General features: G+C 41.0%; 1 protein-coding gene across 2 annotated transcripts in view; it reads right to left on the minus strand.

The window, feature by feature from the left end:
• LOC117462160 (glypican-1-like) overlaps positions 1-26,863 on the minus strand; it is a 63,037-nt gene that overhangs the window by 23,313 nt on the left and 12,861 nt on the right. For both annotated transcript variants that reach the window (XM_034104247.2, XM_034104248.2), the window contains one exon: positions 2,830-2,988. In XM_034104247.2, coding sequence (XP_033960138.1) covers positions 2,830-2,988 — 159 coding nt within the window. The remainder of the gene's footprint in view (positions 1-2,829; positions 2,989-26,863) is intronic.

Raw genomic sequence — 26,863 nt, forward strand, 5'->3', positions numbered from 1 at the left:
TGGAAGACCTCACGTTTTGTAAGCAGTGGATTCAGGACAGGATTTTTAAAACTTGTTATGAAGTTTAAACAAGAACCGTTTGTATAAATTCACAAATGTATGCTTTTACAAGTGAACACACCACACACACACAAACACACACACACAGTGAATCCAGATGCTAGAGACGGCACCATTAGGCCAAACACCACCTGCCAGGTTTAAGGCTTCCGTCTGTCTAACACACCTGGTGGCCATCTAACACAGAGCTCCCTTTGGTGCCATCACTCTCTGTGTCCTCTCTGACCTTTTCCCTCTCACTTTCAGATATACGCGCCATCTCTCTTTCTCTGTGTATCCCTTTCCCTCTCTCTCTCTCTCTAGCTACCACTCTCAATTTCCACCTGTTTATCTCTTTCCCTCGTCCTTGCTCTGACGACTTGTCCCCTTTTCTCTTCATATTTTCCCTTCCATCTGTCTCATCTTCACTTGGTCCTCTCCTTCACCTCCTTTGTTCTTAATCTGCATTATACGATGCGTTTTAGCTTGAAACAATATATTATTTAGTTTGTACCTCTCTACACAGTATACATGACCGTGAAGAATTGTCGAGTAGTAAGTGCAAACCACAAACACACATAATGTAGACAAAGACCAATATAATTCTCACATTAAATCTGAAGCTTACAAACGAATACATGAATATGAACAAGCATTTGCATGCTCACATATAGCATTCAGTGTACACACTGCAGGCAGAGAGCCAGCTGTATGTGAGCACGCTGGTCCTCTAATCTGTGGCTTGGTTGGGGCTTCTTCCAAAATCCCTGGACCTAAAAAGGCCTAGTCTGCCTGGGCTGGAACAGTAACACCCTACACTTAGCCACATGGCGCTAGCTAGCCCACACCCTGCTAAACACAGCCAGATGTGCAGGCACTGGCAGAATGGTACAATGTCACTGTGCTCTCCTTCAGCAAAATTAATAGATAACTCTGTAATTAGTCAGGGATGAGCTAATTCTCACCTATTTTCAACCACATATATTACTTATATTTTCCCAAGATCCAAACACCAATGAACTTCTGAAATGCTAAAAGTGTAGATGTTTATCAAAGCCTGAAACAGAGGTAACTCATCTCAATGTTGCACTTTTCACCAGCTAACAATAACAACCGGATGCTTTATCTAAGAATGGCTGGATTTTTCCAAATTGCGCTGTTCATGTGGCAGCAAATGTAACATATTATGGTACAATTAACCCCAGTCTATCATTAAGCTCCCGACTTCAGAGAACGCAGTCAACAACAGATGGTTTTTCGACCTTAAGGTCTCAACACACATACTTTCTATCCTCCTCTGTCAGCTCCGAAAACCCCATCTGATGCCTAATGGGATGAGATAAGGGGACATGGAAAACAGGGGGAAAAAAATATAAAGTTGACCGGAGCAAGATTCTGCATTTTGGAGAGAAGAGAAGACTTAGGGAAATGTATAAGAACACATCTGGCAAACACACAACAACACAAACAAGCTCAAAATTACTTTGTTATGAGGCAACACACTTAGCAAGTGTGTGACGTGTGTCTGTGTATTTAAGTACAAGGTTTTGGATGCGCATGGTAAGAATGTTTAAAGGTCAGGGCTGAGTGCTGCTTGAATGTGTGTGTCTGTAGTCTGTGTTGTTTACTGGCATGCTTTGCTAAATGAGGTGTTTCCTTGAAGAATGGGAAAGCTCAAGAAATGTAGGATTACATAATCTTATTTGAGATAATTTGTATGTCCTGGAAATGTGTGTGCGTGTTTGTGCACTTGGCAGCGTGACGGTTTCTCTTTGGCACAGCCGAGAGTCCTTGTTTGAAAAGGAGGGACTATGAAGAAGAAGGACACAGAGCGATGGAATAGGAGTAAAGAAATGTCACTCTGCCACTAATCACTGTGATCTGAAAAGGTCAGGCTAACTAGCCAAACTCAGAGCTTCGGCTGACGGATCCATTGTCGCTGACTGGCCGAGGGGAACAAGTGGAGCACAGAAATACCCTTCTATTAACTGGAGCAGGTCATTAGACACAAATAATTGCCTTGGTGCGTCAATTTCCTAAGATTGAAAATCGCTCTCTTTCTCTCTCATTTCTTCTCTCACACTTGGAGTGCTGCAATTAAGTACTGGTTTTATTCCACATTATTAAGAGCTTAAACAACATTTTCCTATGGTGCAGAGTAGACTCAGTGATTCAGACTCTTGCTATAATGTATTCCTCATCGCAGCAATTATGACATGAACCTTTTTTACTTGAATGATTTGAGTTGGGAACTGCAATATGTCATGGGATCTAAGAGTTAAAGCCAGACATGTGTAGTAGTTGTTTAGTGTATGAAGCCTTATTTAATTCAGATGATGGAATTCAAATAATATCCAATCCTAGCATGGAATAGGCAAGCACATTTGATGAAATGGATCACATTTTCTTTGGATGCGAATTGGATTCAAAGTTTTAATAATAGCAATAACAACTTGGCTTTCTGTCAACACCACTGCAAGGAATTACCAACTTCCTCTGTGAAGCATGTGAGTAGATCAATGCTCTTCATCATTCTGCAAAGTGTACAACACAATGGCTTTGACTTATCTCTTACACTTATATTCAGTGTATGTGTTTGTCTGCAATGTTGTGTTGGCTGGGCATGTGTAATAAAAACTCAGATACTGGTAAGACCATCAAAACTGACACAAAAACACTCAAAACTAGGTCCTTGTACAGTATGTGTCAAATGTTCAAGTGGGATGAGCTGATTATTGTTGTTCTCTCATGTAATTCCCTCATACACGTATTGTGAATACACAAACTCACCATCGAAGGCCTTGTACTGTCCATTGAGGGAGGTCTGTAAGGACCGGCCAGCATCTTTAAGAAGTCCCTCCATCTCCCTGCGGCTCAGCATGGCCAAGGTGTCCTCCATGTCACTGGTGCAGCAGGTGTAACCCTGGGGACAGATGCGCAGGTGCTCCCCTAGAAAGAGGTAAGGTGGAAGAAGGAGAAAAGATGAAGGGAAGGGGTGAAGGGAATTGTCAAGGACAATTGGAGAAGGGGGTTGAAGAAAAGCAGAGGGAGAACAAACATGGCATTAGCATCAAGAGCTTCCATCAACAAAACTGAGATTAATTCTTATACTGCTGCTGTATAAAATACTCAACAGTGTACATGACAGTTTAAATTGGCAGTGGCTGATTGTATGGCCTTAAACCCCGCTTGCTGGCAGTGGAGGTGGCAGGGCAGCATGTGTTCGCCCGCCTGATTACCTGGCAAGACGTGGAGAACTCTGTGGAAATGGGAGCAGTGGAGCAGGAGCACGGCAACAGCTCCCATACCATTTTAATGAGCACTTCTGACACGCATTCCTTTGCATGCATTTGCAAACACGTGCGTACACAAACACAGACCCACATACTAGATACACAAACTCAGGAAACGAGACGAGAAGTAGAAAGGATCTCTGGCTCAGTGTGTGTGTTCACATACACAGAACCAAATACCATATGAGAGAATTCAAACAAGAGCTGTCAACATTGGTTAAAACAGCAGTCGAGCTGCAGCGGAAATGAGAAGAACGTTTGTAAGACAGAAATAATAATCTTCCAAATCAACGCAGCTAAGCCCCCGGCGAACAAAAATCATGTGGGTGATTTGTAGTAGAAGGGAGCATAATATGTGGTACGACACTTTTAAAGATTCCTCCCCACTATTAACATCCATACACAAGCATTCACACATACATATTATGAACCCACAGTGTACACACACACAAGCACACAATGATTAACAAAAAGGCTCTGATTTATGTAGAATATGGCACACAAATCACAGTGAGAGGATTTTGGTGGGAAAAGGAAATAATAGATTCTAAACTATTCTGTTGTACTTCTAAATACAATTAAGATAGACTGCTCCTTTCTTATCAAACATAACAATATTGTAAAGCTTCTGTTACAATGACATACACAAAGGTGCGCAGACAAAAACATTGCAAAAAACGTGGCAAGTATGCAGATAGGATCGCATCCTTTGAGCTCAGTGGTCTTCTTCAGGCGTAGAGGTAAGAACGATGTGCTTCTATATGCTGATGTTAATATGTAGGAGAATTAAAAAACATATATATATACATTTTGAAGACAACGAGCAAGTTATTGTTGTCACCTTATGCCTGTGACCCTTTTTTGCCAGAGTCGTAAAAAGAAAAGTGTTTTCGAGTTCAGTTAACTAACTGCATTTGATGATGCCCCTTCACATACTGTGCTTTCAATTATATAAACTGCTTGATTAAAATAATATAGATCCTTTCTTTCAGAATGCACATACAATCACCAAAGACGTGGACACATGTAGGCAGAAAGATTGCTGTTTAATGTCTGGCTCAGGAGTGCTAGATTTACAGTTAGAAATTAGGTGATAAAAATGTGTTAGTGACAATGTGTCATCTCCCTTGTTATTTGATATTATTGTGCCACTGACTTCACCTAATGTTTAGCAGTATTTATACTGTAGGCAGACAGCACACTGTGGTAGCATTTCCCTTCCCACTCCCCCCATGGAAGAGGCACCTAACTGAATGTCTACCTTCCCACCCAAAGGCCCTGCTGTGACAGGCATCTACCTGCCAGACATTCCTTTGCCTTTCTTCTCTTCCCTGCTTGTCGGACCTTTGAAATCCTCTTGCATGGATTTCTTCAGTCCATTACTGTACATGGGTTCACTCAAATGTCCACACAAACGGACGTGCACACATTCACTCACAACTCTTATAAGCATGCCCCCTGTGTCTCACCTAAGCTTCATTTACTGTAGACGTGGGCTGAGGTTATCGCTGCAACCGCCCCCCCCCCATCCAGACTGCAATCTAAGCAGTTTTGTTTTACAGTCAATGAAGGTATGACGAGAATCCATGCACTTCACTGATTATGTGTCAACCATGTTTCTGTATCTGCCCTTTAAGAGCATCATCCAGGCCAACTCTAAAGTGGAGCAATTAAAGGCAATTTTCTTCTTCGAACACTAAAGTGAAGGACAGGCTGCCCAGATAGGAGGAGAAGGTGACATTGAGCTTCTCTCAGCACCCTATCACTGGTCATGGTGTGACTCACATCCACACACCAACAGAAAGAGAGAGAGTTTGGACCTGGAGAAGGACACACGTATGTTAGTCTGTTTGATTTGTGTGTGTCGGTATGAGAAAATAAAATGTATTGAAAGGGGGATGAAGTGAAGTCCAGAATTGAGAAGAAAAAGAGAGGGAGGATTTGGAGAGTGAGAGAGACGCTTGATGGAGGAATAGCATACAGCGCAATCAGGGGTCCGCTGCAATCTGTCAGCCCCTGTGACGGCCGTTTAAATGCCTGGACTGCTAGCTGCCTGCCGTTCAAAAGACATCTGTGCAAAAGGACAATACTCACTGAGAAGCCCAATACACACACTTGACACACACAAATGGATATTTGGAGGTGTGAGGCTTCCAGATGCAGCCAGGCACACAGTCTCTAGAAGATTGCTTTGTTTTATGCGTAAAAAACATAGAGAAGCATTTTCATATACTCTCAAAATTAGGGGCCACACACATGTGCAGCTTTAAACACACACACAGGGTCCAGGAAAGGTCACCTGTAACAGAGCATTATGTTTCCAGTTGGCTAACCTAACAGTCGGCTAATGTTACAAGCAGGGCAGTCTCTTCCATTTAAGTGGAGCAAGCTGTGTGTGTGTGTGTGTGTGTGTGTGTGTGTGTGTGTGTGTGTGTGTGTGTGTGTGTGTGTGTGTGTGTGTGTGTGTGTGTGTGTGTGTGTGTGTGTGTGTGTGTGTGTGTGTGTGTGTGTGTGTGTGTGTGTGTGTGTGTGTGTGTGTGTGTGTGTGTGTGTGTGTGTGTGTGTGTTTCGATATTTGGGTGAGAGTGACAGTTAGCCAGAGTGGAAGACGAAAATGTATCCTTAACAACCAGTCACGGCTCTTGCTTTTACACTCACACACTTTCATCCGCTCTCTTTCTCGCGCACGTACACTCGCACACACACTTCAAGTCTCATAGCCAGAGGATACTAGAGTAATCAGCAGAGGAGGACAGCTCAATCTGGAGAAGGGCTGTTTCAGTGAGAGGCTCCAATAGAAGCTTCTAAAGGGCCCCAACAGAGAGGGAGGGCAGCTAATGTTAATGATTTTGAGACCGTCAATTTTCGGAGCTTACAATACCAGCCACATCCCATTTTCTGTACTTAGAGATAGCTATAAAAAACATGTTTTCATTCCATACTGCAAGACCACTTTTCTCTTGCATTAACCAATTTCCAGCCTGCTCTTGCCATTTCCTGTTCCAGAATTGCTGCCTCAGTCTGAATAAACGTCAAAGAATGCACGATAAACTATGGTCATAATAACAATACGGTTCATGTCCCAGAAAAGAAGATGAATTAAATATGTTTAACTGATTGCGCAGTTGGTGCACAGAGAAGAACAAAAAACTCACATGAATTAGATCTATTCAAATATATTACAATTCACGGAGTAGGTGTTCTGCATTAATCAGTCAAATTCTGCGAGGCCAATCAGCACAAAGCAAGCCAATTATCTGATTTCTCCTAAAATTACACATGCATACAGCAAACCTCACCCGATAGTTAATCTGTGTGTGAAGGCAGAATTAGGGAAACTATTCACCCCATAACAGTCCTTCATCACTTATTTCCCTTTTCTTTTGACAGACACTGTACGAAATGGTGAGCAATTCCCTAACCATTAGCTTATCTCTGTTCACCAGAGAGGAAGGCCCCTATTAAACAGCACTCTGGGAAGGCAGAATAAGGTCGTGCTCACTGGTATAAAGCATGGGAGAGACTGACAGTCACCGGCTTTTAGACATGGTGGGAAACACACAGAGAAAACAGGGCAACAGGAAATTAAGAATGACTCAAAGCCAAAGTGTCTCTGTCATTTGTCTGGTAGTCTGTGAACAAAACAGGAGTCGAGTCAAAATGCTGGTCTTTTTCAATTATGTCATAATCACTGTGTGACTAAGTGCACTTTTCCTTTTTTTTCCCTTGGATACCAGAAAAGATAATAAACACACTGGTGTCTGAGAACTTCGGGTCGTGGCTGAACCTGTCTCTGCGGTCTTGCCTTGGGTCTCGCCATGCTGCTTCCCTGAAGGCTTCCACAGGATTGTAGCTGACATCCTCGTGGATTCATCTTCTTATTACAGACACATGCATTTCCTAACATTCGGACTATATGCTGTCAAATGTATTGTCTCTTCGATTTACACACGGCATCTATTGCACGTCTGTCCGTCCTGGGGGAGGGATCCCTCCTCTGTTGCTCTCCCTGAGGTTTCTCCCATGTTCCCCTTAAACTGTGGGTTTTCTCTGGAAGTTTTTGCTTGTACGATGTGAGGGTCTAAGGACAGAGGGTGTCGTTTTTCTCATACTGCTATTCTGAACAATCTGTGCTGTTGTATTTGCTGTAAAGTGTCTCTACTGTAGGCTATTTTTATTATATGTACAGCACTTTGGCTCGACCAAAAATCGTTTATAACTGTGCTATATAAATAAAACTTGATTTGATTTGATAATGTTCAGCAATTTTAGCACTTCGTTTTGTCTATTTAGAAAAGTTTTGACATTACTTTAGTTCCACCAATTCAGAATATGCCAACATGTGCATGCATGTGTTATGTCAAAATGTATCATGCCAATTTGAGCTGGACAAATTAGAGTTTGAATATTCAGCATGTTCCCGGAGGATTTTGAGCATGCCTCTAGTTGTATAAAGTGTATTTAAAACCTTGTCCTTCACTTTTGTACGGTAGAACATTTGACCATATTAATATATTTTGCTGATGCTATTTTGTGCTTTTAAACACAGAATAAATATAATAAATGTTACTATGACAACTAATGACACTGCTGTTAATACTAGTGCCTAAAAAAAAGGCTTGATCTGATCCGCCTCTAGCGTGAAGCCTGCATGCTTTTCCTTAATGTCATACAGAGAGGTATGTAAGCTGGTAAGAATCAGAAAATGCCCATAAGTATAGACCGTCTGGACATAAACATATACTGGACTTACCATCATGTGCAGAATCTTTTTAGATTAGACATTTGGGGACAGATCGCCAATAATAGGAGGTTTTAAACTGGAGGTGGTTGATTCTGCTGGATATCACTGCAACTACACTCAATAGCTCAATAATCAAGCCACTAATCAGCCTGAGCACAGTAGGCCCTGGTTTAACTGAGAATTCACATCAATTATTGTCCCTAATAGCACCTTCTCATTTAATGATTATGCACATAATTAGCACAGCATAAAGTTGTGAAGTTGCCTCAAACCCCATTCTAGATGAAGTAGTGTCATATTACTAGAATAATCTTCACAATTTGCTAATTTCTTTCTATTTGGCATCTAGCAATACATATCAGCTGCACTTCATTGTTGGGGCTGGATCAGTAAGCATATATGAACAACATAATGTCATTTAGTCAAGGTCGAAATACAATCAAAGATGTTTCACCCATTGGTATATTAACAAGATACTAGACTTTACACTGAACTGAACCTAACTAGTCTGAGGTTCAGTTTTGTACAGTCTGACACTGCTGGCACTAAAGCTTTGGAGAAGTATGCATGTAGGAATGTAGGACGCATTACATGTGAACAGTTGGTAAATCTCCATACTTTTCTTCTGAAGCACATTCGACAAAATGGCATGACTGCGACCACACTGATATGCTGACACACATTACTGATGGCTCCTGGTTATGGTTGCCATTGCGTAACTGACACTGTTTCAAACCGCAGTGCACAGTAAAGTGTGTGTGTGTGTGTTTTTGCGCGCATGCATTCATGTGCACAAATGCTGTGGAATCTAAGAGATTAGCAGACTAATCCATCATTGGTGAGAGTGTGTGTGTGTGTGTGTGTGTGTGTGTGTGTGTGTGTGTGTGTGTGTGTGTGTGTGTGTGTGTGTGTGTGTGTGTGTGTGTGTGTGTGTGTGTGTGTGTGTGTGTGTGTGTGTGTGTGTGTGTGTGTGTGTGTGTGTGTGTGTGTGTGTGTGTGTGTGTGTGTCCACAGCAAGGTGGATTATTGCCAGTGCCAAGGAAAACACCCATGGACACCAGGAATCACACACATGCGCATTCACCCACACCCACACTTGAGCAGCAGATTAGGGTTAAACAGATGAAAAAATGACAGGGATATTTAGCAAAAGAGCCTCACATGTCTCATCCACCAACTGTACACACATCGAGAAACAAATGCTTAATACAGGCAACACCATGGTCTCTGTTTAACAGCCACAAGCCTGCATTCCTCTTTGCTGTTAGTCTACTTTTCGTTGTGCTCCTAACTTTCACACGCACAGAACGACCTATGGGCGACCCAGGCTTTAACCTAGACCCGCCGAGATGCTCAACAGTCTGGTAATGTGAGCCAAGCAGAAAGTCACATAAATAGCTTCCTCGAGCCAGACGAGGTGGCGACCACACAACACATTAATAACGCATAACTATGAGGCCAGCTGATCCCTGAGCTGCTTTCTTCAAGCCTACACTTAGTATCACAGTATCTTTACTTCTCTATTTTATATGTATTACTAATCTATCTTACCCCTGAATACTGCTCTCAGATGTCATACTCAGTTGACTTGAAACAGACTTGTGTTAATTGGTTGGGAAAAGTTTGAGCAGCTACAATTTGGGAAGAGGAATGGCTAAAGAAATAATGTGATCATTTAATGATGTGGGCCGTTGGGAGTATATTACTTGATTAGAGTTAAATGGCTCTGGCTGTGATTAACTCTGTGGTCAGCCAATGTTAACAAAGAGGCCGGAGAGAAATGAAGAGGAGTAGGGAAGAAGAATAGAACAAAGGAGAGGAGATAAGACAGGATACTACCTGCATGTTTCAAGACCACCTAGTTTTTTGTATGCTCATGCCAAGGCCCTATTCACTGTTTTCGGTTGCCCTTTTGAGGAATGCAACGGTCCAATACTGATATCAAGCTGACACTAGATTAAATATTTGGATAGGCAACATTGGAGCTTTTCTATTCAGTGCAAGAATAGTTTTTTTGTAATTGTGTTTGCATTCGTTTGGGACTTAAATTTGATTGTATGTATACATGTTTTTCCTAATTAACTCAGTTGAATTGTTTTGTACTGGCAATGTCATTTCAAAGTAAAAAATGCAATAGTTTCAGTGTGAGGCAGTGGGACATGAAAGTGAATAAAATCATTATGGATTGTGACCCTGTGTATATCGTCTCTCATAGTAACAGATGTATTCCAGATGCTGGAACATCAGACTGGAGGAAAACAGTGATGGTGTCATACTTTACATATAAAAATGGATTAGTAATTGCAATTTCACAGAGAAGACAACCTGAACTGACATTTTAATTGACAGCTCACGTGAAGGCCCACAGTTAAGTTAAAGACCAGTGCACGACTTTAAGCTTCAACAGTGTCACTGGGTCAGAAAGAGCCTCTGTGATCCCAATTTTGTTGCAGCCCTCTTATGGGAGATTTCATTTTAAGAAACAAGAAGGATTACAACAGCTTTTGTAATTATGTTGCTGTCGCCCTGCGAAACCTGCCGGACTGCCCACTCTGATGAAACAAACCAAGAGTGACTACCACATGCAAATGCACATGACTGTAATTGCTTATTGTTGCCTTCTTGTCTTTCCTTTTCACACACACATGTACAGGCCCACACGTTATTCCCAGTACCCAATGAGTAACAAAGATGGTGAGCACCAGCTGCTTTAAATGCTAGTTCTGTTCAATAAGCTGGTACAGTCACTTGGCTGTCAAAGAGGCTGATGTGGTGTTGAAGCTTGAAGCAACATGCCAACTTGCAAAACCATGTCATCTCCACTCTTTATCCATTCCCACCAATCTGTTCACCTGTGTGTTAACTGAGATTAATTCAGACTGACCTGGAATGCAGGAGAATGTAATTTACTCAGCAAGAATAACACACCAACAATATACTGTACAGAAACACACTCTCCCAGTTACACCCTGTAACCCACCCTTCTCCTGGCGGTTACAGACAAGCCTTGACTTGAGTTTTTCTTAACTTGAGTTGTTCTGTGTCTCTTAGACATACAGCGTAGTCCATCTTAAAATGAAAGTAAGTAAAGACAGGCTGCAGAAAGCTGACCTCATTTCTGTGTGTGGTGTGTTGTTTTAGAGTGCGTGTGTGTGGGTGATTATTTTCCACAAATGATAAAGCAAAGGACTTTGACAGGAAGTGTCAACAGATGACACACATCGGACTGAAGATCCTGTCACATGATGCACCCTGACACCTTCTGTGAAACTGCACGCAATGAAGTCTCAAAGCTTGACAAAAACTCTTCGAGATGAGGGAGGATGAAGAAGGAAAAACAGAAGGTCTTTTCACAAAATAAACCTGCAACATTCAGGGCTTCAAACATCTTTGAGACTTTTTGGTATTCACAGTGTCCCAGAATGAAACAATCCGTCTTTTCACAGAGGGCAGTTTTCACGATTGTTATGTTATGTCATGTTTTTAGTTTTGTATGTCCAGGTTTGTTTTTATTTTGCTGTTCTGTTCTCCCTGTTTCATGTTTTCCTCCTTGTTTCTTGTCTGGTCCTTCTCCTTGTGTTTCCCTCCCTGTCGTTAGTTTCCCTGGTGTGTCTGATTGTCTGATTGTGTTCCCCTGTTGCCCTTGTGTTTCTCCCTCCTTTACCCAGCTGTTTCTTGTTCCTTGATTACCCCTCCCTGTATTTAGTCTCGTCTTTTCCTGTGTTTCCCTGTCGGTTCATTGTTTGTTTGTTTGTCCTCCCTTCACGTCACGTTTCATGGTTTTCTCTCCGGTCATCCTCCATGTTTTTCACGGTCAGTTTTTGTGTTATTGTTTTCCTGTGCCATGTTTTGTTATCAGCTTTTAAATAAAGCTCGCTTTTTGTTTCTAAACCTTTTTCCGTTGTTGTAGTCTGCATTTGGGTCCTACCTTTTCCGCGATCTTACAGACATCATAACAGCAGTTCAAGATATGTGCAACACCGTAGCAAAGATAACATGGAATATATAGACATCAGAGAGGACCATTGTCACTTCTTGTAGAGTTTGAATAATTGTCATTTGCTGTTGAATGTTTATCTCTCCAGCTTGATTGCTGACCATTGGCATTGGTTTGAAACAGCTCTCCAGTTATTATCAAACATAGGTTCCTTTTAGAAATGATAGAATATGTCAGAAAGAGAAACCACTTTTATATTATTGTGTTTATGCTCTATTAATGAATGTGGGTGCATAATAGTCTGAGTATGCACATTGACAGGGGAACATTTTTATAAAAACAATGTATGGATATGTAAGGATGTTAACATGTACATTTCTACCACATTTAATTGCACGTGTTATGGGGGACACGGACAAAGCAGAAGGAGAGTTGGTACAGTATAGTACATTTGTTCCTTTGTGCATGTGGGAGGGAGAGTTCATGGCTTGGCTCCTATAAATGTGCAAGCTTCCCTTTGTGGCCGAGCTGTCTCCTGGTGGTCAAAGAACAAACACAGCAGCTCCCCTCTGCTCTGTTCTGCTAAGAGGTGGAGAGGCTGACAGATAGAGGCTGACCTGCTGTTGTCAGGTTCTGTCAAAGAAACACAAGCTGGAAACACATTCAGCCAGGACTGAGTCACACACACACACACACACACACACACACACACACACACACACACACACACACACACACACACACACACACACACACACACACACACACACACACACACACACACACACACACACACACACACACACACACAGAGGGAGGGAGGCTGGTGGGTGATGCAGCTGTGAGAGATGGACGTAGGAGAAAATGGGAGGGTAAGCATATAAAAGAACTGGGGCAATGTGAAAAGAAAAAGTAGGAGATTCAAACGTTGTTGGAAGCAAAGACACACTTAGAGAGCAAACAAACACTGGGAAGAGTAAGGAAGGTTGAGAAGGAAAGTATGAGTAATCAAAGGATCTTGTGACCTTTAAGTTGTTTTATTATAAATTAAAGCAGATCTACATCCAGAGTGTTTTAGAGGTTTTGGTTTTACAGCCTGTTGATCAAAATCTTTTGTCCACTTATTGCTCTCATGAACATTGAGCAGCTGTTGCTTTGCACTTTCTTTCTATGCAAATCATCAACAAGCAGCAGACGTAGTTTGTGACTACGTGGTGAAACAGTGAGCAAACAAATCCCCTCACGACTTGTAGACACAAAACAGAACCACAATGAACATTAACCAAACATTTTAAAGGTATAATACTACAACAAAAATGCAGGTAAATGTACATGCAATCAACCCTATCAAAAGAATGCAAAATCCGCATTACTACTGTAGCTACCAAATCATGTAATGTCTTAACGTTTTCTGATAAGCAGCTAGAAACCACCACCAACTTGTTCAATATTGTTCTGAAACAAAAGCATGTGAGTCTCTTTGAAGCCTTAAACATCAAATATACAACAATCTGCCAGATGACTTAACAACTGGTTATAAATTGTAGATCTAACAGTTTTCTGCCAGTTGATAAATTATGAATCAGATGATCTTCTCAAACGTATTACAAGGGATTTGCAGACACAGCTGTAACCTTGACTGCCTAAAGCGCAACTCTTTGTTCTCACACTCTTTCTCACACGTCAAGTTCTTAAAATTGCACAATATAGTGAACGGTGCATTTTGTGCAAAATCACATTTTGTGCAAAATCACATTTTGTCTCACATTATTAAAGTGTGCATCCGACCAAAACTGAACTTACATGTACTGTCTGTGATGACTTCTGTATGCATAGGCAATACTGGTTACTAAATAATAATTCTACAAATAATAACTAAACCACTTAGACCTCCAACATTCAGACGCTGTCAGCTAAGATTGACACTTCCAGCTTCCACTCTGAAGAAAGAATGAACAGTCTGTTTAAATCCTTTGAATACAAATAAAGCATAAATGGCACATATGATGGAAGTCTTGCATGTACCCTTTGTTTAATTGGTCTCTTCTCTTTCTGATGCCATAGTACAAAGGCCCCTCACAGAAAGTCATCAATCATCATGTCTTAAATCACACACACACACCCCTGCCACTCCCATCCAACGGTTTTCAAACACTTCGAAAGGTTGTCAAATCCTCAATCCGATCTTCTTTAATCCTCCATAATGAGTTAGATCAGTACTAAATGATCGTATTTTAGATCAGTGCTTGGAGAACATGTGCCTGATGCTCTCTGCCTCAGTCATCATCAGATCAAAGCACAGACAAGTCTCTCAGTCCATCCCTTAGTTCACTCATCTCTCCTCCCTCACACTCTCCCCCCTTTCCTTCCTTCGCCCCTGGCTGGGAATCTGGCCAGGGAATCTGTGATTCCAAAGAACAGATCCACACATGCCCAGATCCTCCAACACTGGCATGTTTTATTTATTGCTGGGGATAGACAACGGTCTTTACCTCGGGGGAGTTTCTCTTCGACTATTATTTTATGATTTGTCTACATTTAAAGAAGTGATAAATAGTATCATCACCTGTCATCTGGTGGCATTATTGGTTTGATGGGAAATAAATTGCACAACTAACTGCTTATTTAGTCAATTTGCTTCTAGTGTATGCACACTCCCTCCATTTAAGCATTACAATAAACAATATTGCTGAGGTCTGATCAATCAACACCGCAACACCACAGCACTTTAATATGTGAACCAAATGGGCACAACTATGTATTTCAGTGTGTGTGTTCCTATTAACTGACAGTCACACGCATTATGGCTGTGGGCTTCAACGATTGTTCTCATCAATGATTGCTCATAGATCCCACAACCAGTTAGTCACATTAAAAAGCCAGATCTCAAACGGGTTGACATGGGAACTACCGTTATACAAGGAAAGCCCTGTTTTGGTGTAGTTGTGCGTGTGTGCATGGTTTGCGTGCCAAGCTGTCTATTTGGAAGTCAGGTCAGAACAGGCTATCACTGCAGGCCTCACTTAGTCACTGTGAGTCAGTGAAATGTCTTGACAACAGACAGAGAGACACGGCTAACTGACAGCCAGGCCGAGAGACCAAAAGGCAAGCAAACACAAACATGAATGTAAAATGGTTAATGGGCAGCAAGACAACACAGTGGAATACATTTTCTATATAGGCTGGCAGGTAGGCAGACAACAAACAAAGACTGATGGAGAAGATAGGCACACATAACACTGTCAAGATGCAGATAAAGATGCTTAGAGAATGTCAGCACTATTAAATCTGTGGTTTCTGTTTTTCTCATTGCCTGCAACCGGCTTGTTCTCTCAGAAAAACCACAATGACACTCCATGAAACATCACAGAGCACCATTCGCCACAGTAGCTCATTTCAGAAACCAGGCCACCAAATCATTGTTCTATGTAGGCCACCATCGCTGATGTCACACACTTCTGCTGCCTGATGCAGAACAGCATGGGCCTTGACCATTTACAAATAATGACTGAAGAACCACAACCCCCAGCTGTGTCTGGGGTCTTTCGGGGAAAAGGGGCTTTATGGGAAGCTTAGTCATTTCCAGGATGTTAGTGGTGCAATATCGAGTAAAGTTTGTGTTTCATTTAGTTTAGACACAAAAGCAAAGCATCATATTTGTGGGCATGTGATTGTGCCTACATTGAAAAATAACATCATTCAACAAATTTAAAATGATTTTGGCTCCTCTTTAAGTTAATGTTACCATAGCTGCAACATAACACACTACTTGGACTTTACCAAATGTCTATTTTTTTAACAATCATTGAGGTTTTTCCAATGAAGCTAAGAATGTCTGTCGTAATATCGCATGATTTGAAAACCTCAATCTGAGAATTATTCATCAGATAAATTGAGTTATTTCTTCTTTAATTAAATAAATTCCTTTGTATTGTCAATATTTAAACAAGTAGGTGGGGCCTCCCTTTGTGTGTGGAAAGAAGGTGAGCTAACAGTTTGTTGCAGTGAACAAGTTGTTTTAAAAGGCTATAGGCCAACAAATACAGAGGAGATCAGAATATTTTTTTTACATACAAAGCCTCTAATTATTTTCTATATTGTAAACACAGTACATACAGCAATCAGTATATTCAAACCATTCCAAACCTTTGTCTTAAAACCATTACCAATAATTATTTTTTAGGGTACATCGGTAAGATGCCAATTTAAGTTCTGACCGTTACAACATACAGTACTTGCATTGGATCTTAACCTTGGCATTTAAAGAAGAGGGGTGGTCCGTGTAGTATTACATTGAAGCGATTATGTTAATAGCTTAAAGCTTTTTTATAAATTGTCTAAATCTAGCTAATGCAAAAACATTTGACTGCCACTTGCTTGCACTGTAGACTTAATTGGAGGCTATTGTTATTCTAATATTGAATAATTGCGTGTTATTGTGAATGTTTATGCAAAAAAGCTAGGCCTGCTGAAAACAATATAAGGTGATGTATGCAGATAAATGTAGACATTTGAAAATAAAAATGTTTTAACCAAAGATGATGAATTCTTTACTGACACACAAAGTAAAAGAGAAAATGTGTGAAATGTGAACTAGCTGCATGGCTCGCACAGAAGTGTCTGTGCTGGCTGGCCTTGATGGCCTTACAAATACTTTCTCGGTGGTGTAATAATCTTAGACTGGAACCAACAATGAAGTCCTTTCCTTTATGAAGGTCCATTTTGACAAGGTCAGACTAAACCACTTGATCTCTATCAAACTGGCGTATAAAAAACAACAAAAAAGACTTTCACACATTCCACTGTTGATGGCCAAAACTCCAAATGCTACTGAATTTGTCATGGGTTAGCACTGTTAGCGTGACAGTTCAAGGCTGAGTGGTCACACAATGAACCCTGAAGCGGCGGAAAAAGCTTAATGATGTAAAAAATCATTAGTTCCCTCTCTACGGACATGGACAGTGGACAGATTATTTGCAGTTTGAGGATTTATGTTTCTCACAGCACAGTCCAAGCATTCTTCAAAGAAAGATCAGCGAGAACCACAGCAAATGACTCTTCACCATAGCTGCAAGGGATATTAAATCCAGAAAGGCTAGAGACTGATGATGAACCACTGATGCTGAAAGGTCAGAATAGGATGGGAGTCAGTCAGAGGAAGAGGAAAATATATGCTATGATTTACATTTAAATTGTTAAGGGAATACAGCTGGAAATGTAAGATGTGTGTACACATTAGAGAAAACTATGTGTCATTCGACTCAAATCTAAATTCATTTTTCTTCACAAAGATGCATGGTAACGTTGATGTTTAGAGTTTCACAGACAGCGCTTTATGCCTTTAGAATTCAAACTCTTGGCATATCGCCCAATTGGGAGCACCTTTATTGCAGCGCTTTGACAGGTAAATGCACAAGATGTGTGAAGGAATGTTACTTTCTTTCACTCGCTATGCCTCTGTCTAATCCCCTTTCAGTCCAGGACTGAAAGAGGGCTTTTCATGGTTTCTTCCAAAAAAAGAACCTAAATGCTTGTCAAACCGGCTCTCCTGAACTGAGCAGCAGTTCTTTGCTCCTTGCCTTCCTCTGCCGTGCTCTCATTTCTTCACTCTCTCCCTCTGTCATAAACTCTATTCATGTGTTCCCTCTCAGAGCTCATGAGCCTGTTGACTTCTAAGTTTCAGAGGTGTTCCCGTCACTTGTCATGATTTCTTGGTCTCCTGCCTGGCTTTGCTTTAGAAATAGATTTTTAAACACTGTCTTTCTCCTATCAGTTTCTCTTACTCAAACATGTTGTTAGTCTTTTATCAGTTTTACAAACACCCGAGTTTCTCAAACACCTCTTTTTCTAAAGTTTGCTCTTTGTAAAGGCCTCCAACGTTCAATTGTTTTCAAAATGTGAATCCTCATTCTTGTTATCAGTCATGAAAACATTCCCAAGTGCAGCGTAACATATGGTAGAATAGAAAATGTAATTACCACTTCAACGTTGTATGCCTAATGCATGACAACTGGTCAAGTTGCAGTTGACACCCATATCTTTCCAAAATGTCATCACTTCCTCATTTTACCGAGGGCCTCTGCTGTTGCTGGCATGGAGGCATAAACAAAGCTATGATGCGCTTATAGCTCCAATGCACTAGCAGCTGCATTGCTAATTACCATTTTGCTATGACCAGTGACATTTGAATCTTGAAGTCATATTAAAATTAAGTTTAATCCCATTGTTTTATAATTGTTGAAGTTGCCCTGATGCCTTTTTAAAAATCATCATAGGGAACTATGCCGGCTGACATTACATTTCAACAAGCAAGGGTCAAATTTAAAGAGGCAGTAATCTTATCTTATCTTGCCAACACATTCAATTAAATGTGCTTCCGTGTGGTGCTGTCCAAATATTAAAACATGGTGTAGACTTTCCCTTAAGCTGCTGAAATGCACCAAAGTGAGTGAGACAAAGCTTCTCCACTGTCCTTCTTCACTGGAAACAGTCATTAGAAAGAGCTGGTCCGTGCTGAAAGGCGAGATGGTTATCCTGCCAGAGCAAGATGAAGGCAGAGGAGACAGAGAGAGAGAGCTGAGAGCTGAGAGGGAGGCCACAGGGAGACAGATAGGGCAGTGGCTTTTGCTGAAAGGGTAGATGATTATCCCTCTAGCCTGGGAGGGACGAGGAGAAGTTGAGAGTAGAAGGAGAAATTGAGAATTGACAGCCACAGTATTGGGGCAGGAAGAGAGAGAGAAAGAGAAACAGTAAGAGACAATAAGACAGTGAGAAGGACTGAAGGGCTCTCTGTGGTTATCCATACCACTCCCCTGCAACTCTGGGTCTTATCTGCGGTCCCACGGCGGTCCAAAACAGGCACAGGCTGGCTTAGAGTCAGCAGCACAATAGCACAACCACCAGGCTAATAGGACAAGGTGACCGGACCTTCTGAATTTACACAACTGCCATCTGTATTGTAATGTGAACCTATAAGTCAACACTTCTGGAAATCTGTGTTTTAACAGTTTCATTTTAAAAGAATATTTCACCTTTTGGCTTATTTTCTTTTTGGCAGAGAGTTAGAAGATTGATATCACTTTCATATCTGTGAAGAAAATATAAAGCTTCCAGTTATCCCAGCCTATTGCAAAGAAAGGACACAAAAACAGCTAGTCTGTTTATGTTCAAAGGTAACTAGCCACTATCAACTATTTTATACTGTTAGATCTTGTTATTTAAACCACCAAAGGGTTAAAATGGCACAGCAACTTCACAGGTACGCACAAGTCCACAGGAGAAGTTTGACAGAGCAGCCATAATGATCTGTCAAATGAGAACATAGGGCCAAAAAATACTTTTTCCCATAGACTTATATTCATAGTTGTCTGTAAGGCAGTTATACTTGTTACAAGGCTAATCAACTTCCTACCCTTTCTACTCGGCATGGTTATAAATGCTAACTGACTTTTGGTAGTAGCTTCATAGTGAGAATGTAGGTATGATATTGGTATCAGTCTTCTCATCTCACTCTTAGAACAACATACTATGATGCTGGAGAATAGAAAGAGGAAAAAGGCCTGGATTTGCTATTGAAAGAGAAATGAAAGAGGTAGTTATAAAGAGCAAAGATGCTAAAATATATGTTATGTGCTCTGTGGTTTTTTGGTTAAACTGGCAAATGTATTGTATTTGAGCAAAATACTTTCTCGGTTGAATGATTTCATCTATAATGCAGCTGCAAAGTGTACGAGGACCTCTGACATATAACAGTCTTTGAACATCTTACTTGCCAAATTGTACTCCACCATATTTTTTGAAAGGAATGCAGGCCATTGTACTGCAGCTCCTCCTGCAGGATAGATCTCCACCACCTGCTCTTCCCGCTCCTCCTCATCCAGCTGTGCGAAGGTGTTATAAACGCTCGGGGAGGAACATTGGACTTGAATATATGGAATGAAGCCAGCACTTGCCTGACATCATGTAGCCTCCTCTCTACATCATAGCCACCTACAAAGCCCCCCATTGTGTGGGCCAGCCCGTCCCCTCCACCCACGCCCGTCACACCACCCAGATACCGCTGCACTGGCATCAGTCAACGGACAAAAGAGGACTTTTAATTAACTTCAAATCTTTCAGCCACCACAGAGACATGTCAAAGCAGACATGTCAGATCATGCCTCATTTGATCTTCATGGGGATTTTCCCTCCTAAAGTTAAAAATGGAAAAGAAAAACATGAAAAGTGGCAAATATTTGCACAAACAGACGTCATAAGTCCCCTTTCATCCGTTACATGCTGACCTTTGTGTAGTTATACAACAGGTGTTTAGTGTGTGTGTGTGTGTGTGTTTATGCATGTTCCAACAAGTTATTGTCTAGTAAGCTTCAAAGCTACACGCCCTGACTAGAGATCTCAAATAGCTCTATTTTCTGAAACTCATATTGTTGACATGTTTTTATAAAAACTAATTTTTATTTTTAATCCGAGAAATGGTTTAAATCTATCGAATTGTTCGACTTTAAAAACAATTCCAAATGCAGGCCGACTATAGTAGATGTTTTTTATGGAAAAATTGTGAAAACTTTTACAGGAACCAAAGAAAGCCTGAGATGCTATAATGGTTACAGACACACAAGCTTTAGTTGCCATTTGCTGAGATAGATTTTGGGGTTAAAACAACCTTGTTCAGTATCTGTCAGTATATCAAGTCATAAAATTCATGCTAAAAGAAAAAAAGCAAAGAGAACCTCACCTAACTCAGAAAGATGCAACGCACGCTTTCTTTTGTTCGTAGCATTTACCAATGTTTGGTTATTATTTGATATTTGAAGACTATGCATCAGTCTTAAATATTGAAAGCTAATATATTTGCGCAATTCTCTTTTCGTTTTGAGTTTGTATCTTCATGGTTGATAGCACTTATTGCTTTGGATAAAATTATCGGATGAATTAAGTGTAATGTAATGGAAAGCTGGCTGAACCGCTGTCCCCAAAAAGGTCACGGGTATGAAGAGCAGGTTTATTTTCACCTGCAGTGTTTTTATTAAATAAAAGGGGGGATGGGGTGTTTCTTTTGCACCAGAGCAGCCTTAGAGTAAAGACACTGAACATCAAAGCCTGCTTTGGGAGATATAGGGCAAGATTAAAAAGAAAGGAGCAGAGGCAGTATGAACTTACAGACTACTAAGAATCACAGAAAATAAAAAAACTGGGTGAAAGAGAAAAGGTAAAAAGAAAGAAAGATAATGTCCTTTTACTTCAGAGGAAGGAACATGAACTTGCCAGAGTCTTATTAATGCGGCTCTCTCCAGACAGCACGATCGGTTCCCTTTACAGAGTACTATAATAACTACAGGGGTAGTCGCCAGTTAACTGCCAGGGCAGATGTCTGTATCACCAAATACTGCCGCAGTGCACGACCAAGTGCAACAGGCGGGTTTAACTACAAGGACAGACCTGCTAATAAAAGCAGGTACATCCTCCATGAATTGCATTCATTCATTTCCTTCTTCCCCAACCAAAAAAACAAATTAAAGGTTCACGGGTTCAGACGCCAGGAATTCAGGGGATGGTGGGAGAGCAGAGTTGTGTTTGTGGACAGGCTGAGTGTGCTAACTCCAGGGAACTCAGTTAGATAAGATAGGGATCTGATCTGTGAGTAAACAGTCTATGGCCAACGTAGAGCTTAGGTTTTCTTGAATTTCTTATTTTTTGTCTTGGTTTATCTGCCATTTGCCACCTCAGCTAGCGAGAAGAAGAGATTTTCAGGAGGATACTCTACTTCCTGACTAACATCAACAGAGATAAACACCATTTCACCCTAGTGCTGGCTTTTTAATTGATGGTGCCTTAAATAATGCTGACTGTGCCAATATTTTCAAGGAATATGATAGAGTTCATATATTGAGGACTTATTAGGACGAGAACATCACTGAGAGGCAGCCAAATGAATACAACATGAGGTTTGGTTAATGATGTCCTATGAGAAAATATTAGCCAATACTCCCTGGTTTTTGATTATTATCATTAATTCTTACCAGGATGAAAACAGTTAAAAAAGGAAGGAAACGTTAAATGCAAGGGATTATTCAAATAAAATGTGAAGCTTTACTAAGTCCTAAAAGTAATGTCATTGTGTATCTTAATGTTCTTTTAATATAACCACACAAAGAAATATAGAAGAATGTTGTATTCATTTAAGCAGAGAATTGGACAAAAACTACTTCCGCTCGGGGGGCAATTAGTGAAACACAATTGAGGATAAAACACTTAGAGCTCAGGGATGCTGTATTGTAATGGTAAACAAACTTGCACAACATTACCCATTTGCATTTCATTTTGTAAAAATAAGACACCTGGGACAAAAGTACGACTGTCCATCTACAATTATCTGAAGCAGCAAGACTCCACTTCCACTCTCATTACCCCCATGACAGTAGGTGGAAATTAAATTATAATCACATACCAATGGAAGTACATGGCTTATGGAAAAGAGTATTTATAGCAGTAATGGTGCATAAGGCAGAGAAGGAGGCCTTGCTACAATTTGCAAAATGGGTGATGTGGGAACAGCCTCTTCTTAGAACTGCTGCATTTCATTTAGCTACAGAAGAGCTGGTAGGCTGCCAGTTAGAATAACTTCCCATGCCGGTTGGAGGGAAGAGTAAGAGAGCAAAGTGCTTTTAGAAATGGTAACAACATGGTGGAAGTGGTGAGATGGGGTGGGATATTTCAGCTTGACAGTGAACACATCTCATCAGAAGGACTGAAGTGCTTTCCTATCACAATGGAGCAATGTCCTTGGAGGGTTGTCTGAGATACATTAAGCATCCATTCAAGTTATACTGGTGGTACTTAAGAAAAATCATGACGACTATAACAGTCACCAAACTGTTATACATGCCAGATAGAATACAAAATGGACACAATGTCATTGTTGAATGTCAGACATATTTATCAGAGTTTAAAACACCATATTGTGTTTACAGTGCCACACAACAAAAATACTTTAAGTAACCTATATTGACTTAAATGTAATCAGTCTCAGCAAGCAGCCAAAACATCCAAATAATTATGCCTTCATATCAACATTAGTGGTGCACGATAATTATCGGCTCGATAATTATCGGCCCGATATTAGGAATTATGACGTCATCCCGATAAACCCGATAACAGTATTAATAGCCCCGATAATATACAATTTAGTTTTTGGGTAAAAAAAAAGAAAAAAATACTGCGGTGTGGGTGGATTGGGATGAGGGGCGCTTGTTTTTCACTCGGCTCCTCCCGTTTTGCCAGTAGTGTGGTATAGTGGTTTAGGAAGAGGGGAGTTTTTCACAAATCCAGCGCTCCCTAACTCATGCCTGGCTGTGACGTAAATGGTGTGCGGCCGTGAAGCCAGGACAGTAAACAAACATGTCGTCGGTAGTATGGGACTATTTCAAAGTTTCAGAGTTAGATAGTTCGCTTGCTATTTGTATTAACAAATGCAATGCAGAAGTTCCACGAGGAGGGAAAAAGGCAACGAGCTATAATACTTCCAACCTGATTAGTCACCTGAAACATCGCCATCGCTACGATGGTGTGTTAACAGCGTACGAAGACGCCTGCGCTGCTAAACTAGCGGCGAATCCAAAGCCAGCTGCAAAGGCTTTTACCTATCGACGAGGCTTTTGAAAAAGTTTGCCAGATTTGTTTGGGAAAATAAATATGGTCACTTTGAAGAGTCAAAACTGTTCTTGGCTTTGTTTTGTTCATAGTAGTAATGCTCATGTCATTTGCTCACTACTAGTCTTTTTTTTACCACCAGGTGTGCAAAAACTACAGGTACATTTAATATATATATATATTATATTATTATCGGTTATCGGTATCGGTCTTGAGAAGCAGGAAGTTATCGGTATCGGTTTCAAAAAACCAATATCGTGCATCCCTAATCAACATGTTTTCTGAAAAGCAATTTCATTGGTTGTATCAGGCCTGCAGTGTTTCAAGCATATGGTATGATCAGTGAGTGGACAGAATGGAAACCTGAGGGCCAACTAGTGCGTGCGTGTGTGTGTGTGTGTGTGTGTGTGTGTGTGTGTGTGTGTGTGTGTGTGTGTGTGTGTGTGTGTGTGTGTGTGTGTGTGTGTGTGTGTGTGTGTGTGTGTGTGTGTGTGTGTGTGTGTGTGTGTGTGTGTGTGTGTGTGTGTGTGTGTGTGTTCCACAGCATACTGTCCTGCTTTCCGAGGTCATATCACCCTTCAGCTGGGCAGCAGTACTTCCCAGCTTGCAACAGATAGACAATGGCGAATGATTTAAGTTCCCATCACCTCAATGTCACAGCCCAGTCTGCCCGGGCCCCCTGCAGGTTCACATCTCTGCCTATACTGTGCTCCAGTGTCGGTCACATGTAATAATCTCCCTCTCATCCATCAAGCAGACACTACCATTAAGAAGAGTTTGATCTCAATTGGCTGCTAATAATTAAAAAGATAACAATTACGTCAGCTATAAGAAATTGTAGGGAGGGATGTGTTTGGACTTTTTGTGATTGATTTTCATTTAACGAGCACGCTTCATTGGTGCACACTCGAATAAACATGCACACTCATACGTGTATGTACTAGTTGAGTCAGAGCATTCAGTGGAGACCGCAGAATCAGCTCTGTGTCCAGGGCATAAACAACATCAATAACACAGTGTTACTGACGTCAACCAAAATCAACAGGGCCAGGGCCTGAGAAACAGACAGCCAGCCAATTTATATAACAATGTGAAAAAAAGAGGGGCTGTGCGATGAGCTGAGCTGTGCTTAATCACGGGAACTAAGCCAAGAGAGATGTGAAGGGACACAGAAGGCCTGAGAGAAGGTGAAGAAAAGCTGGAGAGATGAAGAGAGGTTGAGGGAAAACAGTAAGATGGGATATAAGACTGGAGAAAGGCAGAAAAGTATCAACTCTCAAACTTATATCTCAGTAACTGAGAGACTGATGGGAGTTAAAAGAAGAGGAGGGCTGATGATGCATTGAGAGTTCATCCCAGTGAGCGCAACATTCTCTTGACAAAACACTGAAATATGAAACATCAAAGCCTTAACGCTACTCTTTCTGAGTCACCATATTGCAAAGAGGGATACATTTATCGGAACCATGGTTGTTGTTCCCTTTTATGGACCTACTTTTTTACCTGAAAAACAAACTTTAATTTTCTTATCTGTTTTCAATAATCACAAGTTGTATGTATAACTAAAAGCTTTACAAAGATCATTACTTTTTGGTAATATACACATTTCTGTTGTAGGAGAATATTCTACACTACAAATCCCCCTGAGAAGGGAACCACACCAGACCAGCTTTCCTTGGTTCAGTCCATTCTGTCCTCCAGACCATGGCCATTCATCAGCAGACATCACAAGACAAACGCGGGCCATTCATCCAGAGCCACACAGTCTCCTCTGCCCAAAGGATTTGTGATTCAATTTGACTGAGTGATGCCCCGGGCCCCACGGCTGGAACTGAGTCTACTGGGGGTTTGCTGGGAAAGCAGGGTGCAGGGAGCAAGGACACACAGGAGACAAATGGTGGAACAGAAAGCCCCAGTAGTGCTTAGGAGCTCGAGGAAGGGATTAAGTCACATACTGTAAAAGTGCGTGACTGTTTATCAGAGGATACAATCATGTCAGCAGATATTAACACAGTCATGCAAACATTGATGCAGGAGAAACAAATTTCAAAGGGGACAAATTATGCTCATTGTCAGGTTCAAACTTGTGTTTTGGGTTCCACTACAACATATTTACATGCTCTAATGTTCTCATACTGTCCGTATGAAAACAACTGTATTCAACCTCTGGCTGAAAAGGTCCTTTTTATCTCTTAAAGCTGCCCATTTGAAAACCCAGTTTGCTCTGATTGGCTACGAGGTAAACTGGCGAAAGACAATTTCAATCCGTTCGTGAAGCTTGGTGCCTGTTCTTAGCCCACTAAAAACTGGGTTACTGTCGTATTTCGCAGTTTGAGGGTTGGCAGGAACTCTGAATACCCAACTGTGTGAGCACAAGCAGTGAACAAGTACGTTTATGATGATATGTCCCTTTTAATGCGTCGCTTGTTGTACAGGTCAAAATAAGTGGGCTAAAGTGAAATACAGATAAAGCGAGACACATGAAAACAAAGAACAATAGGATGAAACAGAAAGTGGATGAAAGTTACTATTACTTATATAAGCTTAACGCATCATCTCTGTCCCTCAGCAGGAAGGTAGCGAGAGCATGAAAGATTTAAAGAGAAGGCTTTTAGTTTAAACCTGGCCCAAACTGAGACATCGAAGAGAGACGAGCAATACCACACTATCTCTGACTGGGCTTACCGTGACAATCATTATACAGTATACATATTATCACTGAAATCAGTGGATAAAAACCGTAACATTGAACAACAGACAGTTGTTTTATGCAACAAAACTGTGTTGAGTCAAGCACTCCAGTTGAAAGCCAGTGCTTGCTAGATGCTGCACTTACCTTTCTCAGACACATTTAAAAATGTATAAGGGCTAAAGACAAGCACTGCCTTAAAACAATGGGATGACCATCCTGCAGTTCTGCTCTGTGTTGGGTTGAGTGAGCTGAGTGATCCTGAAGGCAACATTTGGTCTGAAATAAGTCGAGGTGGAGAAGGTTCACGATAAAAGCTCACTATCTATTATAAAACTGACCTTGACCGAGGCACTTAGCATCCAACTGTTTAAATCAAATTCCTTTTAATTATACTGTAGCAAAGGGGCTTTATTGGCACGACTGCTCAGTGAGCTTCCAGTATATGCATCCATTATGTACCAAACTACTTGTACTACAAGTACAAGGATGCACGATATTGGTTTTTTGAA

This window comes from Pseudochaenichthys georgianus, chromosome 17 (assembly GCF_902827115.2).
Source record: "Pseudochaenichthys georgianus chromosome 17, fPseGeo1.2, whole genome shotgun sequence".
NCBI classification, from domain to species: Eukaryota; Metazoa; Chordata; class Actinopteri; order Perciformes; family Channichthyidae; genus Pseudochaenichthys; species Pseudochaenichthys georgianus.